Source organism: Colletotrichum jinshuiense, chromosome 5, assembly GCF_051148585.1.
Source record: "Colletotrichum jinshuiense chromosome 5, complete sequence".
Classification (NCBI taxonomy): domain Eukaryota; kingdom Fungi; phylum Ascomycota; class Sordariomycetes; order Glomerellales; family Glomerellaceae; genus Colletotrichum; species Colletotrichum jinshuiense.
Genome location: NC_139312.1, coordinates 3,046,627 through 3,064,455, shown reverse-complemented (window position 1 = coordinate 3,064,455; position 17,829 = coordinate 3,046,627). Strand labels below are relative to the sequence as shown.

Below are 17,829 nucleotides of genomic sequence, written 5' to 3'. Positions count from 1 at the left end.
ACAACCCTCGTCAGCTGGCCGTCCTCACCATCGGAGATATTCTCCAACCTTTCAAATGAAACGCTGCCCCATCCTCTAGAACTCTTTCAAGTCTCAACCACACACGGGCCTCCCCGCGTCCATCCATACCCGTCATCCAATCACCAGCTCCCGTCAACCCGTCCGTCTTACTACACCTTTTGCGTGGCTCGTGACAGCCACAAGGCAAGGACGTGAACCGACAAACCCGCCCTCAGCGTGTGTCACAAGCCGGCCCGATGCCTTTCCCCCTCCGTTCAAGAGCTGCTTCTCGTCACGGCTCACCAGGACGAAAACTAACAACAATCCGACTGACCAACACTAGTCATCCAAGACATCGTGATGAATCAAGGCCCACATTGCACCTTTTGGAGTTCGCAAGTCATGTCTCAAGAGAGGCCCGCCGCTGTGAGTACTGCCAGGATGAGGCTCGCTTTCCTCGGCACCCCGTGGCTTGCTTGTCCATGTGAAAGGCGTTAGGTCCCGCCTTTGTTGCCTTGTACGGACTACAATAGCATGAATCGTGTCCTTTATCAGAGTTGTCGCACGGCAAACTTATTCCTAGCCTTTTCAACGGCAGTGTTCCTCCGAGGTTTCTTTGTTTACTCAACGCATCTTGGCAACAAGTCAAATTGCGACAACGAAGCGGAACGATGGCCGCGTCATTGACCAGTATCTCCATGGAAATGAAGATTCCCATACAGTGAGAGATGTCTGATAGAGAGATAGAAAGAGCTTGAAGGGTTCTTCTGGAATGCGAATGGTATGGCCGCAATAGGTTAATTACTTGACGTACCCGCCTGCCTGCCGATGCCTAAACAATACTGCAAATCCCTGTATCGCAGGAGGGGTTGGTTTTTTTCTTCCTGGGCATTTTCTCTGGGCACACCTTAAGCCAGGCCGAGCTGCGAGCCTCAAAATGGAGAACCTCTCTCCTCCCGCGTGGCCAGTGCTTCGGGAAAGCAATGCAAATCCCCATCCCGGCCCCCTCCCCGTCATTTACGTCACGCAATTGAGTGTCATCTTGAGTGGGCGGGCGGCGACATCTGATTCCTGGGAAGGCGTGACGACAGCTCATGGAACCAAAAAGTAAAAATAAAATAAAAATTATGGCTCCTCTCGAGGAAAAGAACGCGCGCGCGCGCACTCCCCATTGTTGCCTGACGTCACTCGCGACCGGAGCTCTTTGTTCGCAACTGCTGTCTGGGGTGAGTAACAGGTAAGGAGTGTCGGGGAAAATGCGTCTTTCCCGCTTCATGGACTCGGGGCATCTCGTCCCCCCCGCAACGAGACAGAAAGAGGCAGAGACAGAGCGAGAGAGACAAGTGAGAGTGCGATAGACGAGGATGAGGAGGTGTGACAAGACATCAACATTTGACGCGTACACACGCTGACGTTCTGTGATTGGACTGATTACCAGCACGCAGTAATATGAAATAAACCTGAACCAGAGTCGCCCCTCCATCCGCGTGTTTTCTTTTAAAAAGTTCCCCGTAGTGTTGTTATTGTTTGTTCTTGTTGATGTTCCGTGTGCATCTTGGTCTTGGTCTTTTTTCTCCCGTCCGTCCCAGTTCGTTAATAATAGAGTAAGAAATAGAAGTGCCTCGTGCCGTAGCACTGTCAGGCGAAAGACGATCCCAACAACCAGCCTCAAGACTGTATAATACACCAAGACCCAAACCTCAAAACAATCAAAAGAAATTCCATCATAACGAGTGACATCAGTGGCTATCTAGTCAGACTCAGTCCATGTCCTATCCAGACTTCCGTCTCCTGAGGTGCTTTCATGCTTCACTCCTAGTGAAACCCATTCGTCTTCCCGTTCGTGTGCTGCTCCGGAATCTCCTCCGTGGCGGCCGCAGCTCTCGTGGCCTCGTCCACTGATTCCGCAACGAGAGCCTCGGCTGACTCGGCTGTCGTGCGGGTCCACTCCTCCAGACGTGCCTTGTCGATGTACTTGCGCAGAATCGAGTCTTCCCATTTCATCGCGTCAAGTAGCTTGTCTCTATACGACTTTTCCATGGAGGCAAAGCGGCTGTCGACGTCTTCAGTGAACGCCCCTAGCGCGTCTGATGGCCGGAAGGGCTGGAAAGGGTAATCAACCGTTTCTGTTGCGGTGTTAGTGGTTGGGTTTGTATACACTGGGGCGTGGCACCTACGGTGTTGGTAGCAAGAAGCAAGAGCACTAAAGAGCGCGGTGCTAGCAAGCTTTTCCTCAACAACAGAGTCGTCCTTTAACTGGGTATCGTTGAGCTTGGTCCAGTCATCGCGGATGAAGCAGCGTCGCCAAATGAGACGCTTAGCCATCTTCAGCTCCTCGCCCTGAAGGCCGAATGAAGCAGCCAGGAGAGCGAGGTAGAATGGGTCGGCGATGTCTGCGGCCGTCTCAGGTGGGAGGCTGACAAGAGTAAGCAGGTCGACGAGAGACATGGCGTCAAGAGCCTCGTGCTTAAGGAGCCGTTTCATGCTGTTCTCGAAGACCTGAATCAAAGCCTTCTGTTTCTTCGGAAGATGCACACAGTGATTCTCCATGGCTAGTTGAAGCTCAGCGCTATCGTCCACGGCCGTCTGAATGGAAGGGAAGACTTGTGCGTAGAGCTGGTCTTGGATCTTGATGAGGCCGAGTTGATTGTCGATTTCGTCAAGCTTGTCCTCATTCTTGGACGAATCATTGGGCTTGCTGCTGCTCGCACGTTTCAGACCAAAGACATCGGATGTGGATGACTCTTGGGATCCAGCCATCAGCGCCAGCTTTCCAAGACTTAATTCAATCTTCTTGTTCCACACTTGCTGTTCGCGGGTGAGGCCCAGATCAAGAAGCGTTTCCGCTGCATGATCTATGTCATCCTCTCCTTGTATGTCGTTGATCCAAGAGATCTTGGCAAGCTCGGGTTTTTGGCGGAGGAACTTTGTCCTGAACCCATGGTCGTCGTGGGTGAAGTCCAAGACGGCTTGGACGCCGGCGTTATCCAGCAGGATTTCATATGTAGGGAAAGCAAAGGCCTCGCCGTACTTATCAAAGTATTGGCCGATCTGCTCCTCCCTCAACTCGGCCTTCCTGGTGAGATCGCGGGCATCGGCTGGCGATCTTGACAGAGTCGCCTCATTCCTAAGGCTGTTGATTTGCTCTATCATTGCCAGAGCTAGGGCTTTCCAGCACCGGTGCTTCTCGGCAATGTTGATACTCTCGTCCCATTTACCAAGGCGGAGCAGCGCAAGAACCTTGTCGTTGCGATCCGAATCATAGAGCTTCGTGAGGTGCTCCGACCACTTCTGGGCCTTTGTATCGTGCTGCACAGCGTTCCAGCGAGACGCCTCGAGTAATGACACTAGGTACTGGTCGGTGAGATTAGAGATCTCCGAGTTGATCTTTTCCAGGAGTACGGGATCCGGCTGCTTCTTCTTGTCCTTGGGCTTCTCCTTTGGCGGGTAGTATTGGTCGAGCCACGTGTGACTCAGTTCAAGTAGCCGCTTCAAGTTGTTGCAGATGTAGTGGCACCCGGTCCAGGGTTCAGGCAAACCCTCGTAGTTCTCGCGGACAATGCCGAGATCCAACTCCTCGTCCTCAAGCCCATAGAAACCAAGCTTCTTTTGCCGGTAGTCCAGAGCCGTGATAAGAGCGACAAGATTAACTTGCTGGGCCTCATACATGAGCCTGGTAATGCGGACATCATCCATGATGTGATCCTTGTACATGTACTTGATCACTTCGTAGGCCCAGGCAATGAAAATCTCGAGCCTGCCAACGTCATGAACAAACCAATGCCTGACACGATCAACCTCTCCTGCACTGCGGTTAGGTTTCGTCTTCTCGTCCTGATGGATGAACTCGACGATTTCCGCAATCAAATCTTTCTTGTCGTTGGCAGGCCGTTCGTTTGTGAAGGCTTCGTGGCGTTTCCAAAGAATCGTAGAAACCATCATCTTCTCGGCGTGCGAAAGCAAGAGCCATCGAGTACGACGGTCCAAGTTGACCTTTGTTGTCTTGAGATGTAGCATCAGCCGCTCCAGGGCGAGGCAGCGGTTGCTGAGGTTGTCTTCCAAAGATGCCGGTAGCGCCGAAATGTGTGGTGTTGATGAGCTCATGATCTCGTGGCTTAGCTGCAGCGCAGCTTCTGCCACCTCCTTGTCGGAAAATTGAACGCCCTTCCTTCCATCAAAAATTAGCGGGGTATCTTGCTTGTTGCCGTAAAATACAGCCTGTTCAAGCTTGCTCTTTGGCGTGACTTCTGGAGGCTTGTCACTTCCAAATCTGTCTATGTCTGTCGTGGTCAATCGTACGATGCCCGTTCCTCGGACCATCAAAACAACTGCTGGGTTCTTTGTCTTTTGACGTTGGTTTCTTATCTCGTCGTGGCCGCTGTTGGCTGTTTGAGGCTCCTCGAAGCCTGAGCCAAGAATTTCGGATTGGTTGTTGTCGGAAAGGTTGATCACATCTTCGTAGGTCGGAGGAATTATGTGGTTATCCTCCTGGAGCTGGGCATCAGGCGATTCCGGAGTAACGCCAATGGACGCCACCACCACTGCCTTATCGAAGACAAGGAAAGCCACAAGGGCCGGCCTGGGGAGATACAGACGAGGCCGAGTAGCTTGCAGTGGGTTCGCAGGACTGAAGCGGGTCTTATAGGAAGATATAGGGCGGACCATGCCGACCTGTGCAGAAGAGGGGGACAGGATCACCTCTACCAAAGAGTAATGTGACTCTCTCTTCTTCGTGAGACTGACGAGGAGCAGAAGATGCTGCAGGCTGACATCGTCTGATGCCATGGCGTCGCTAAGCCTGCTCATATCCCGGTACTTGGCTTCCAAACCCTTGGGCACGAAGGCGAAGTCAACAACCTCGAAGGTCTCGTGGTGAAAGTCGCCAGCTGAAGGATCAACTTCGCAAATAGCATCAACAATCTCTTCCCGCATGTCTGCCTCCACGATGGTGTCGTGATGCCCTCCACGATGGATCTTCCAGGCATGCAGCCTACCCTTCAAAGTAGCAGCGACGACATTGCGCTCACCAACCCTTGAAGTGCGCTCTGCTCGAACGGCGGCGATGTCACCCCGTCCGGCAATCGAAGTTAGAGCATGGCGAATGCTGCCGAAAATTCCTCCATTCGTGGTTCCCAGGTTCGTCCGGAGAAATTGAACCGAAATCGCAGGTCTGCCGTGGCCGTCTCGAACGCTCATGTAAGCTAGTCTACCGCTGCTAAAGGCGAGAACAAAGCCGGCGGACTCGGCATTTGTGATCTGAATGATGTTTTCGCCGGAAAACATGCCCGATACCGAGCCCTCCACACCGTGTCGTTGTTGACGAATGAAGTCGAGAGTGGCGGCGCTTGAGATGGATTCCCAGTAAGCGATTTTCCCGCTAACGGGCATAACAACGACCAGACCAGGCTCGGTCGACGACGCCGATGGTGATACCAAGCATCCCAAGGGAAGAGGATCCGAAGCATGTTTCGAGGGGTATGGAAGGGTGAAGGTGAATGTCTCGGGGGATTGAGTAGGGGTCGTGTATGGCCAGACGATCGCGTGAGTTTGGGTGAGAGTGAGAGCGTAACCGTTCGAAAAAATGCCGCCGTGTTGCTTGGCTTGACAAGGTTGTTAGGCGCAGAAGCGCGCGTTTTTGACAGAGGACATACCTGAAGCATCTGCACGGATGCGGTCTGGCAGTGCAGGGAGTTTGCTCACGGTGTAGGCGTTGTTCGTCGTCTGGGGGACTTGTTAGCAGCCAAGGTATTCTGCGATCGGAGTTTGACGTACCAGAACAACACTTCCATCGCCCTTGGAAGGCCGTTCGCCTCCTTTTGGCTTTTTCGCGCGCACACTGAGCTCCTTTCTTGGGGTAGGTGTGATGGGGGGTTGGTTCTCGATGCCGTCCTGCCGTGTGTCAAGCGTCGCAACTTTGTCGGACTTGACCTCGTACATCTCGGGGACCGGCGCGGACGCATCAGGATTGACAAATGTCTGCTCGGTCAGAGGTATACGCTGGCGCTTCGCTTTGGGTTGCTGGGCAATGCTTTCGGTGCCAGGCGGTCGCTGTCTTCTTCTGCTTCGCGTTGCCGTGGCCGGCCCGCCCTCGTTCATGGACGGAGAAAACATGATGTCGAGCGACCGGGCGCGACTTGATTACTGGGGGAGGAGGTCGCCGTGATGCTGGTGATGTTCGTGGATAGGTGGATGCCGGTCAGAAAAACATTTCGAGGATGGATTCTGTGGCCTAAGGTATTGGTAGGAAAGCGGAGGCCTAGACGCAGGTGGCAGAGCGGATTTAGCAAATATGTGAGAGTGACGAAGCATCAATCGATTGGGCCTCGTCGAAAAAAAACACAAGGTTGCTGCATCTGCCAAGCACGGACCAGCAGCACCAGCTCCCTTTCCGTATACTATTAGTAGCCGTCTGTTGGGCTCCACGTCCACGGTGAGCAGGCAGGTCAGGGCAGGTGTGCAGGTCCAGGTGTGCCAGCTGAGGCGGCGCAAGAGGCAAACTGCAGCACGAGGGTACCTGGGTCCAGTACGTACCTGCTTTGGCGCGTTCGTTGCTTGATGGCTGAATTTGATTGGTCAACTCCACGATCGAGCTGGAGCCCGCTGGATCACCGCATTGGGAGGGGGAACAAGAGACCCTGAAAGTGGGGCCATAGAAACCAAGTCAACAACGTCACTCCATTGTCGGTCGGCACTGAATGGAGAGCCAATTTTGGAGTCTAGTGTAGGTGCTGAGTGAAATATCCACCAACCAAGCACTTAACCCTCCCTGAGTCGTTCACTGTAGAAATTTACACTTGTTTTCATATTCCCGGAAACACTTAGAGCCAACGGTTATCAAGATCCTCTGGGTCAATCGGGTGTCCTCCAACTTCGATTCCATCACTATTCGGTTCCATTCACTGAAGTTCCTTGGTTCCTTACGTTCCTGGTCCGGAAACATCCCCCGAAACACACAAGGACAACAATTGGTTGCAAGACTTGACGAGCTTGGACAACCAATAGTCTCAATTCTTTAAGCGACTCGTCAATGAACTCACATACGATACTGTCTCTATTCCCTGGGTCGTCGGTTCAGTTTCATTTAGGGTCCTCCCAAACAAGAGGCATATTGCCTGCCAGACGTGGCCACCTTGCATCTTCCGGAGAGGAAAGGTAGCTGCTCCGTTGCTCCATGGACGATCAGAGTTGCATGTGCAAACTAGTCGGGGCAAAATTGGAACTACGCAAGTTGCCACAGAGTAGGGAACCGTTCATTAAAGGACCCCGGGAATGAGCTTGTCGCCGAGGATACATTGATTTCTTCACGCTCTGTTAAAGCGGTAGATAGCCTTGGAACTCCATCACCGGTTGCCAACACGTAGGACCAGCCTAGCACGGATTCCAGGCTGCTACGTCTTCCACTGCAGTTTATCTCGTGGACAAGAGGCCATAGGTATATGGCTGCCATGCATGCCGAGCCAATCCAGGATTGCTAACGGACTTACACGACGAAAGTCTGGCTGACTGCCATATGCACCAGCAGTGCCATAATCAAGCCGGGAGAGACGAGCATCTCTAGCAGCATCCTATACTGGCTATTGCCGACAGATTTCCTAGTCTTCACTCCACTCCCTTTCCTTTTATTATTTTTACAACTTGAGCGTTTGCTAGAAAAGCAACAACAAACGCGGCCATGATTGGCCATAGAATGAAGGGAGCCAAGCCTGGCCGGGTGGCCTCGGTCATCCGTTGCTACTCGACCGCCATGGCCATTACCGATCCTCTCGTCAAGTATCGCACCCTGGTCTCAACCAAAACCCTCTCTCCCGACCCCGATCAACACAGGTTGGCCATCCACCTCCATAAGCTCTACAGCCGACTCAAAGACTATGCTCCCGAAGTCGACTATCGCGACCGCCTCCAGCAGGTGGCCGAGATCCCCGAGGCCCGCGATCCCGAAGAGGCGGCGGCAACACTGGCTATGCCGAACCATCCCATATGGGACAATCCACTGTTCAAGAACCTCGCGAAGAAGGCGATGCCAGGGCCAAAGGAATCTAATCCCCTCGCTCTCGTCCATGTCATGACCAGTCTGGAAGGGGCCATCGCTATCAACTCGCCCAAAGGCCTTTTCCTCTCTGGTGAAGTCGGCGTTGGTAAGTCCATGCTGATAGACCTGCTGGCCCAGGGCTTGCCGACAGAGAAGAAGAGACGGTGGCATTTCAACACCTTCATGCTGTACACCTTCTCTCAACTGGAAAAGTTTCGTCAATCTCACCCAGAGCTGTCCGGGAATGAAAAGGGGTACTCCATGCTTTGGCTTGCCAAGAAACTTGTTGAGGAGTCTCCAATTCTGTTCCTGGATGAGTTCCAGCTCCCTGATCGCGCGGCCAGCAAGATTCTTAGCCACTTATTCATCGCGTTCTTCCATCTCGGCGGCGTCCTCATCGCTTCTTCTAATCGCATGCCTGAAGAGCTACAAAAGGCCATCGGTGTAGAGTACACCGTCGCTCCCTCCGACGGTTTCCTCAAAAGCCTTTTATTTGGTGGGGCTCGTTCCCAAGGCACTCGTCACAGCCAAAACGATTTTGCCGCATTCCTTGAGGTTCTCAAGGCTAGATGTGACTTTTGGCACATGGAAGGCGCCACTGACTGGCGCCGTCGGGAGACCGGTGAAAAGATACCTGTCGAACCAGCGTCCATCGAGGGGACTGGGGTTGTGGGAGAGATGGCCAAAGCCGAGGAAGGTTCGTTATCACTCATATCTCTCTGATCTCTTTTGCAACAAGTGAGATTAACTTTGGCAGAAACAACTAAACCGGCCAAGTACTTCTTGATCCCCGATACCTCCGAATGGATGTCTGAGCTGGAAGACTTCCTATCCCAACCCTGGACCCCAGCAAACCTCACCGTCTATGGCCGCACACTCTCCATACCGCGCCAACACAACGGTGTAGCATACTGGGACTTTGATGCCCTAGCTGCGTCTTTTGGGCCGGCAGACTACGTCACTATGGCATCCACCTATCACACATTTATCATAGACAACGTCCCGACCATGACCACGCTCCACAAGAACGAAGCCCGCCGCTTCATCACTCTTCTCGACGCCCTCTACGAGGCGAGATGCAAACTATTCGTCCGCGCCCAAACGGGTCCCGACGACCTCTTCTTCCCTGACATTCGCGCCGCACAGGAAGAACTCGCCGCAGCCGCCGCGGCCGCGGCCTCCGAGGCCGAAGGCGAAGAGGTCATATCCTCGGACGCGATCCACTCCGAGACGATTGCCGAGGTCTACCAGGACCAGGCCGCGCCCTTCCGGCCCAACATCTCGTACTACGACGCGGACTCCCCCACATCAAAGTATGACCCGGACCAAGACTCGGACTTTGGCCGCCTCGGGCACGCCAGTGCCGCGAGCCCGAATTTCAGCAACACAGCTGGCTTCATCGGCGAGGACGAGCGCTTTGCGTACCGTCGCGCCGCGAGCCGGCTGTGGGAGCTGTGCAGCACTGCGTGGCACTCGAGGGAGGGCGAACCCGACGAGTGGTGGACGCCCGTCCCCCGTACTGCGCGGCACTGGGAGAATTCCGCGCCGTCCAGACCTCGTAGGGACGAGCCTCTTCCACCCGGCCGCAGGCAGACGGACGCGGCCATGGGGCCGTCGAGGCCAATTGACGGCCCCTTTGGGACCGACAAGTTCGTGATTGAACGGCGGCAGGCCTTGGAGGAGGCGGAGCGTCAGGCGGAAGAGTCATCGAGGCGATGATAAGCTGTACCGCGACCCTTTCCCTTTTCTTTACTCTTTGGGCCATTATATAGCTGTCTTGTTCTTGCCTTCCATTGCATTAGAACACTTCAAGGAGCATAGCCGGTATTTTGGCGATGCTGGATTTAGAATACGTCGCATGGACGACGCCGAGACCATTGAGTCTGATATGATTGATATCTTACAGCGCCAGTATTATCTGGCCTTGAATAAAAGACACATTCGAAGCGTACGAAGGCCTCCCGTCTTCCTATCTAAACGCCCAAAACTCCTCTCCTTACCCCCCCAAAAAAACCAGGTATTAAAAAGAGGCCGCCCCTGTATAGACCCCAACTCAGAGAGCCGTGACACCGGGCGTCCACGCCTCCCCGACTCTCCGAATCTCCCCCTCAAACTTCCTGCTCTTGATCACTCTCCCACCCCTACCGGAGACGGGTGAGTGCTCATCAGGGTCATAGAACGGGTTCTGCAGCAGCCTCACATACGCGCTCTGCACAGCTCGGAACACGACCCTCAGCTCCTGCTCCCTCAGTCCGACGGCACCCCTCCCCTTCGCTGCCGCATCGGCGGCGCCGCCGGCGACCCTCCGCCCGCGCATGTCCACCACCACAACGATCTTGACACCCGTGTTCGTCTCCCACCCGTACGCGGCGAGCCGCTCGTCGACCGAGTGCAGGAGGCCGACCTCGCCCGACAGGCCCGTTGCTCCGGCTCCGGCGCCGGCCCCTGCGCCCGAGTTGCTGCTGCCATGGCGCAGTTCGAAAATGTCGAGGGTCGAGGACAGGAGAAGGGAAAACTGAAGCGGTGTGCGGAACGGCGCGAAGGTGTTTGTTGAGGGGTTGTGGGAGGGGAAGATTGAGACGTGGAGGGGGTTGTTCTGGAGTCATGGTCAGTAGGGATGTTCGTGGAAGGATGTAGGAGGAAACCCGGCGGAGAAAAACGGAGCCACGCAAAGTAAAAGGGACTTGGAGCCGGAGGCGCATGCAGGAGGCAAGCTGGCTGGAGGCAGGTGATGGGACTTGGAGGAAGGGGGGGTTAAGACGAACGTTGCGGCCGATGATGCCTATACAGGCTATTGATGGAATTGCCGTCGCCATTGGTGTGCTTGTTCGTGTGTTCTGTTGTGCGGCGTGTAGCTTGACTGGCGCCGATGTTCTTGGTGGAGGACGTGCGATGCGATGTGAACGGTGTTCGAGGGCGGATGCTGTTCTGAGCAGAACGTTGGAGGCTGAGGTTGGAGAGAGCTGGGGGTCAGGTACCTTAGCTGCTGTAGGCGGGAGCTTAATTATTTTTCTGGGTCCCTTGCTGGCTCAATTGCCCCGCACCACTATCAGGGGTCAATGACACCACCAGCTTTCATGTCCTGGATTGAGCCTCTGTAGGAATGCAAGATATGCCGAAACAGAAATTCGAAATTCCATGTGATGCATGGAAACTTAGCCAGCTTCTAGTAGATGAAATATATTTTGTATCAACCGTAAATGGCCTCCATATCAAAGTGATGTTACACGCAGCCCACACCATTACTCCCAACTATCGTCATGGCAGCAAAGTACATTACCCGTCGTAATAGTAACAATGAACAGCGCCTTGAAAGAACCCCGAAAGCGCACGTAAAAGCATCCAAGGTCCTTGGTTGTAAACCTCACCTCTCTCAGCCAATCTCCTCGTCCGACACCTGCTCAGTTTCCTCCAGCCCCCTTAGCACCTCTTCGACCTCACTCGGGTCTGTAATGGCCCAAACACCACCACCTTTGACCGAGTCTTTCCCTCTCATTCCCACCTCTTTGCCAACCAGGTTCCGTCCAACCTTTCCCGGTCCGATACCGATCCACCGCCTCACCTTTTCCTCCTGGTCGAGATACTTAATACTGTCCCACCACCGCACCGTGTCTAGGCACTGCCTCGACAGCAGGTCTTTGATGTCTTCTCTGCTCTCGAACAGCCGCGCGCTCACGTTGCTCACACACGGCAACCTACCCGGGAATGTGATGATATCTTCTCCCTCGCGCCCTTTCACCCGGCTCTTCTTCGCAAGGATATTCTTCATCGTCCCAAAGGCGGGCTTCATTAGTGGGCTGTGAAACGGACTGTCGCTGTTCAGCCTGACCGCCCGAGGGTCGTGGCCCAGAAACTGCCTCACGTGCGTCGATAGCATCTTGATCCGTTCAATATTACCGCTTAGCACGATTTGGTTCTTGCTGTTGATGTTGGCGATGGACACCTGCTCAATGGGAGGCACGTTCTCGGAGCTCTCTCCCTTGGACCCGGCGCTCGAGTGGCCTACAAAGTCGTGAATCGCCGCGATCAACGGACCCAGGTACTCGGGCTCCGTGACGATGGCCACCATGCCATACTCGCCGCCGTACTCGTCCACGGCCTTTTTCGTCGCCTCCGCCATGGCCTCGGCGCGTTTCCTGACCAGGTAGAGACTGTCTTCAAACTCGATGTACCCGCCCGCCACCAGCGCCGCAAATTCCCCCAAGGAGTGACCTAGCGTAACGTCCACGCGCTGGGAAATATCGAAGTTGAACTCGCGCTCGAGGATGCGGAGGATCAGGATCGAGGTCGCCATAATGGCCGGCTGGGCGTTCGGTGTTTTTGTCAGCAGCTTGCTGGGTCCGTCGGCGATGATGTCGGAGAGCTTGAAGCCCATGTAGTGGTCAATCTCCTCGAGGATGGGCTTCGCTGTCCTAGGGAAGGCCTCGAGCCATGGCGTTATCATACCAACCTTCTGAACTCCTTGGCCTGCGCGGTGTTACACGGTGTCAGCTTAGGCTTGCGACGGAAACCTCGCATTCCCTTCCCCGCCCAGTATCTCGACCACAGCTGCTGATCACACGAACCTGGAAAGAAGAGTGCTGTCCGCGGCCGTTTTCCTTGTGACGAGGCATAGCGGCGGCTCGATTCTAAAACCCGATTACGTGACGCAACGCGTTCGCGGCCGAGGAAGCCGAGCCCATCGGCCCAGACGGCCGCGCCTCTGCGAAGCGTATGAGCTCCGGGAGCTGCAGTCATGACCAGTGGCGCCGGCCAATTGCGAGCTGGGGCAGCTAGATGGTGACGATCATGGGAGTTTCCACGACGCTTGAAGACGCTGGCGGTAGAGTGTTCCAGAAGAAATTATAGAAAAGGACTAAAAGGAGGGGTCTGCAGTTTGCGACGGGTTCGAAAATGTGTCACAAAACCAAGCACCGCCCGCGTGGCCGTCCGTGACTTGCCTTTTAGGGGAATGTGGTGCGCACTGATGGACTGGCGGTCGAACCATGACGCCAGGCCTGGCTGGAGGCGCCAATGACTGGAGGACGTTCTTAGCGGCCGCCACTAGCCGAGAGTCCCGAGGTCGACATTGAGGAATGCTGGGGATTGGAGTACCCCGCGATTGCAGGTGGTCTTTAGCAGTCTTTACAGGCGTGCTCGGGTTCCGCTGCGCCGGGAGTGGGGTGTTGGAGCAGACTGGATCACCCTCAGGGACCAGGGGGTCAATCATTGCTGACCTTTTGCTAGAGACCGAGTCACACATCAGCATGTGACCTTATCTTCAATGGGCACGAATTCTCATCATTCACTGCAGTCTTGCCTCTGACGTTGCAAATGTGTCTAAGAAAATTGCTGTAGATACCTAGACCGCAAAGTTGGATTATTGCTAGTTTTTCACTAGCCGTTGAGGCTAGTAATCCATAAGCATGTGAAAAGCCCATGAACTAGGATATCTTTCGACTTGATTCTCATTATTTTATATTGCTATGTCATGCCAACTAACACCGCGTTTCTACACCGCCCTTGCTGACCGTCAAGTACTTGACGCCCTTGTACGGCTTCACGCCCTCGCCTAACCCTTTGCTCTTCCGCGGGTCGATCAAGATGCTCTCCACTTTGAGACCGCTCGGCAGCCATCCCTTGACTGAGAAGCTTACCGATGCCGAGCTGGGCATCAGCATCTTGTTTTGCGCCACCTTCTTGGACTCCTTCTCATCGTCCCCACCCTCGGCAGCCTTCTTAGTCAGTACTGGACTGCTCTGGTAGGGTTCATCGTAGCCATACGACTTTCCAAATCCGAACCCAGTAGGATCGAGTTCCTCGTCATCCTCGTCAGGCAGCTGTCCCACGACAGTACACCTGAGGCCATAGTATGACGTGCCAGCTGACAATTCCTTTGTTGGAACGTGCCATTCGAGTATCCTTTCGCCCGGGTTGAAGCTCGCATCTCCTTTGCTCGGCCGCAGTTCTGACAGATTTCTAACCTCAACCGGAAGGGGTACCGTGACCACAAGGTCCTCCATCAAAGGGGACGCCGGTGTGCCGGTATGAGGACCTCCAAATCCCCGACCTGCTCCGCCTCCGCCTCTTGCCGACGAGGGACCAGTTGTGCCCAAGACCTTGTTCACATGTAGTCGTACCTCGAAGTCGGAGCCCAGGGGACCCAGTCCTGTCTTCATCTCAATGTTGACTGGCAATTTGAGATTACTTGAGCCCAAGTTGCCATTTTTACCATTGCTGAACGGTAGCAGATCGACCTCGTAGCTGGCCAAGATAAATCGGCCGTCTGGCGGCACGAAGCTGAGCTCGCCAGGCCGTTCCTTCCACCGAGCTAAGCGAACACATGGGTGAAACACAGGCAGGTCCATAAAGCCCGCCAAGTTGTGCTTTCCAGATGGACTCGTTAATGACATGACAATGTCAGGCATACCGGACACTTTGCATGTAAAGGCTATCGTCCCGTTTGAGAATGCGGCCAATGGTCTCCCTGAAGGCGCAAGCGTGACAGTCAGTGTCTCGACAATGTCTGCATACATCTCGTTGGAGGTATGCCGCACGTTGGCTCTGCGCCAAGGTAATGCCGGGATATTCGAGGCAATTAATGACGGCGCGCTCGGGTTGGCAAAGCTCGTGCCAAAATTTCCAGGTTTCCTACACGTTATTGTCAGCTCTATATCCTCACTGCAACCTCGTGGGTATTATTCCTGACCCTGGCAGGTTAATGCTGCCGAGCAGTTTGCCCATCCAGCCCTCCACCTCCACCAAGTCCCTCAGCGCGTTCGGCTCCGTCGTGTTGATCGTGCCGGCATCGCACATCTCATTGAGAAGCTGCGCGACGACATCATAGCTGTTTTCGATCTTGTGCGCCAGCAGGGGGGCGCCGAGGAACTCTTCAAACACATCGACGATACGATGTATGAACTCGAGTACGAGGAGGGGTTCGATCTCCGACGACGAGGTCGCTAGGAACAGGAGGTTGGCATGCTTGAGACTGAAGACGAGCGTCGGTGGGTTCGTGTTCGGGAGGTATATCAGGTTCGGGCGAGGCGCAGGATGTTCTAGGTAGAGGGGCAAAAGATGCTGTGCCGATAGCGGGCGGGAGGTGTACGTGTGCGACAGGATGGCATGGCTACGCGCTGTCAGCTTGGCTTATTCGATATAGAGTTTGGGAAATGACGGACTTGTGCTCATCGTAGATATGCAGCGCCTCAATAACGCCGTTCATCGTTCAAGTCGGCATTGGAGTCGAGACTGCGCCGTGGTTGTCGAAGGTGGGGGAGGTTCCTATCGGTGACAGCACGTCAATGCTGGCTGGAGCTCACGGCCAGGGACTACGCTTCCGCGGCGCACATGCCCGATGATGAAATTAAATGTTAGTGCAAGGGGGACCGGCTGGCCCCAGCCAATCAGATGCGCCACAACCCTGCCGCCCATCCAAAGCTTCCAGGCTGTAATACATCAGGGTAGCTATTCGTCGCAAAAGCACCTGACGATCAGCAGAACATTCTCAGGTCGAACTTTAAGAAGCCGCCGTCATGATCGGAGGAGGAGACAAAATACCCACCGTGGGAACCCTCGATAAGCCCGAGAACCTCGATACCCTCCTGCGTGAGGATCGTGGCGATGATTGCACATCGTGCAGAGTGATTGGTGAGGACCCCAGTCTTGTACAGCGAAATGTTGGCATGCTAATGCGACGATGCTGTGTGTAGGAGGTAGCGCATTTCTCGGCCTCGCAGCGTACAACTATCTCTCTGGCATGGGCCATCTTGAAAGACAACGTGCTGCCATCCTCAAGTCCAAGTCGATGTTCGGAATGGGGAGCCGCAAGCTGGGCGTCGCCAGCATCTCGATGGGATTGGCCTACCTCGGCCTGTGGAGGTTGTTTCGGTAAAAGAAACACAGCAAAGGAAGGGAGAACCTCGATCCATCAACACCACTCAAATCACACATTCATAATGGACGTTGGCGAGGCTGGGGGCTGTAGGATGCCGCGGGTGTTTACCTGGCCGCCAGTGTTCATCTAGGATCGCCGGCGACGGACGGAAGCGCAGAAACTCGCCTCGAATAGGGGTCGACGGAACGTTCGAAGAGACTGGCCGGAGGAGATGCCACTAAGAGCTCAACCGGTGCCGTGCTGGTCGTTTTAAGCCGGGCTGGTCATGCTGCGGATCATACACGCAGCTAGACGCCCAGCAGCAAAACCTTCGCGTCGGGTTAAAGGCGGCTCTAAACTGTACAATATAAATTTACTATTATTTTTCAAAAATAATAATCTACTATTAAATTGTAAAACTGTCAATGTCTTCAAAACAACCCATCTATTTTTGAGCTTGGGTTGCTGGAAAGCTTGCATGCGTGGATGCTGGTGTCGCTATCCGTCAACCGCATGTTCTAATCTGCCCCTCCAAAGCTTCACCAAAAATTCTTTGCACCTGTCAATCTCGACTTAACCACAAAACCACGAAACCACGACGAAACCCAGCCGTCTTTGCGATCGGACCAACGAGGCCGCCCAATTAAACCCGTCGGCTGCAGAAGTGATCGAAAGGACTCAAAACATTGATTTCGGAAGTGCCGTCGTCGCTTCATCCCACGGCCCCGTTGCCGTCAACCACCCAAAGAAAATAAAAAAAATGCCCATCACAATCCTCGCCCCGAGGGGGACGGCATCACAACACAAGCCCCCAGCACACCATGCCGCCGACTCCGACTCAGATTCCGATGGCGGCGCCGATATTGAGGGTGACATCTCTATGCGTCCTGCGAAGCGCGCCCGCGGCGACAACTACGAGATCGTCACACCCGGTGAAATCATCACCGACGACCCCCAATGGATGAGGTTTGTCTGCCTCTCGCAACCGCCTCCTACCCCTCACCTACCCCCTTCTTCTCGCGGCGTCTTTCACATGCGTAATGCCGAATAAATAAAGGAACTGCAGAGTAACAAATCAAACAGAGGCCACGGCACCTACATAACCCCCACCACAACCGAAATCATCTCTTCCGTCGCCGGCACCGTAACCCGCACCAACAAGCTCCTCTCCGTGCGACCTCTCCGCGCCCGCTACACACCGGAAATTGGTGACCTCGTCGTCGGCCGCATCGTCGAGGTCCAGGCGAAGCGCTGGCGCGTCGACGTCGGCTCCTCGCAACTCGCCATCCTCCAAATCTCGGCCATCAACTTGCCCGGCGGCATCCTCCGCAAGCGCACCGACACGGACGAACTCCAGATCCGTTCCTTTTTCGCCGAGGGTGACCTTGTCGTCGCCGAGGTGCAGCAACTGCACCAGGACGGCGCCGCGAGCTTGCACACCCGGTCCCTGAAGTACGGCAAGCTGCGCAACGGTGCGTTCGCTGCCGTGACTGGTACGGGCGGTGGCGGCGGCGTCGTTCGGGCGAAGAGGCAGCAGTGGGTCATGGACGCCGCCAGGGGTGCGGCCAAGGTGCATGTTACACTAGGCGTGAACGGATACATCTGGATCATGAAACACGTTGAGAGCGAGGTGTCCGAGTCGGTAGGGCTGAACCGCATGGAGGAGAGCGTCAGCGCCAACGTCTACTCGAGCCAGAACGACAAGATCGATAATGAGACGATGCGGGAGATCGCGCGGATACGGAGTGTCATCTTGGCGCTGGTGGAGAACGGGCTGAGGGTAGATGAGGACATGGTCGTTAGGGGCTACAAGGAGGCGGTTGAGATGGGCCTGGAGAGCATCGAGGATGACATCTATCTCGGAGGTGAGAGGGGCAAGAGACTGTCCGAGGCTCTGCTGAAGGAATAGACACACCATCAAGGATAAGTAGGCCGGCCGAAGCTA

General features: G+C 54.8%; 7 protein-coding genes across 7 annotated transcripts; 3 read left to right on the top strand and 4 right to left on the bottom strand.

Moving 5' to 3' along the window:
- Positions 1-1,815: 1,815 nt before the first annotated feature.
- EsH8_V_000758 (Nup133 N terminal like-domain-containing protein) lies at positions 1,816-6,111 on the bottom strand (the record flags this gene model as incomplete). Its single annotated transcript, XM_083273274.1, has 4 exons — positions 1,816-2,126; positions 2,178-5,600; positions 5,652-5,721; positions 5,773-6,111. The coding sequence occupies 4 exons, from the start codon at positions 6,109-6,111 to the stop codon at positions 1,816-1,818; spliced, it is 4,143 nt and encodes a 1,380-aa protein (XP_083125989.1).
- Positions 6,112-7,672: 1,561 nt separating this feature from the next.
- EsH8_V_000757 (AFG1-like ATPase-domain-containing protein) lies at positions 7,673-9,748 on the top strand (the record flags this gene model as incomplete). Its single annotated transcript, XM_083273273.1, has 2 exons — positions 7,673-8,726; positions 8,787-9,748. The coding sequence occupies 2 exons, from the start codon at positions 7,673-7,675 to the stop codon at positions 9,746-9,748; spliced, it is 2,016 nt and encodes a 671-aa protein (XP_083125988.1).
- A 334-nt stretch (positions 9,749-10,082) lies between these two features.
- On the bottom strand, positions 10,083-10,845 carry EsH8_V_000756 (uncharacterized protein; the record flags this gene model as incomplete). Its single annotated transcript, XM_083273272.1, has 2 exons — positions 10,083-10,625; positions 10,795-10,845. 2 exons carry the CDS (start codon positions 10,843-10,845, stop codon positions 10,083-10,085), a joined length of 594 nt encoding a protein of 197 aa, XP_083125987.1.
- A 557-nt stretch (positions 10,846-11,402) lies between these two features.
- EsH8_V_000755 (ACP S-malonyltransferase) lies at positions 11,403-12,766 on the bottom strand (the record flags this gene model as incomplete). The annotated part of the gene is made up of 2 exons (XM_083273271.1): positions 11,403-12,496; positions 12,595-12,766. 2 exons carry the CDS (start codon positions 12,764-12,766, stop codon positions 11,403-11,405), a joined length of 1,266 nt encoding a protein of 421 aa, XP_083125986.1.
- Positions 12,767-13,506: 740 nt separating this feature from the next.
- EsH8_V_000754 (Adaptor complexes medium subunit family-domain-containing protein) lies at positions 13,507-15,233 on the bottom strand (the record flags this gene model as incomplete). Its single annotated transcript, XM_083273270.1, has 3 exons — positions 13,507-14,659; positions 14,718-15,137; positions 15,190-15,233. The coding sequence occupies 3 exons, from the start codon at positions 15,231-15,233 to the stop codon at positions 13,507-13,509; spliced, it is 1,617 nt and encodes a 538-aa protein (XP_083125985.1).
- Positions 15,234-15,543: 310 nt separating this feature from the next.
- EsH8_V_000753 (uncharacterized protein) lies at positions 15,544-15,902 on the top strand (the record flags this gene model as incomplete). The annotated part of the gene is made up of 2 exons (XM_083273269.1): positions 15,544-15,658; positions 15,721-15,902. The coding sequence occupies 2 exons, from the start codon at positions 15,544-15,546 to the stop codon at positions 15,900-15,902; spliced, it is 297 nt and encodes a 98-aa protein (XP_083125984.1).
- Positions 15,903-16,644: 742 nt separating this feature from the next.
- EsH8_V_000752 (exosome non-catalytic core subunit RRP4) lies at positions 16,645-17,793 on the top strand (the record flags this gene model as incomplete). The annotated part of the gene is made up of 2 exons (XM_083273268.1): positions 16,645-16,850; positions 16,968-17,793. 2 exons carry the CDS (start codon positions 16,645-16,647, stop codon positions 17,791-17,793), a joined length of 1,032 nt encoding a protein of 343 aa, XP_083125983.1.
- Between the last annotated feature and the right edge of the window lie 36 nt (positions 17,794-17,829).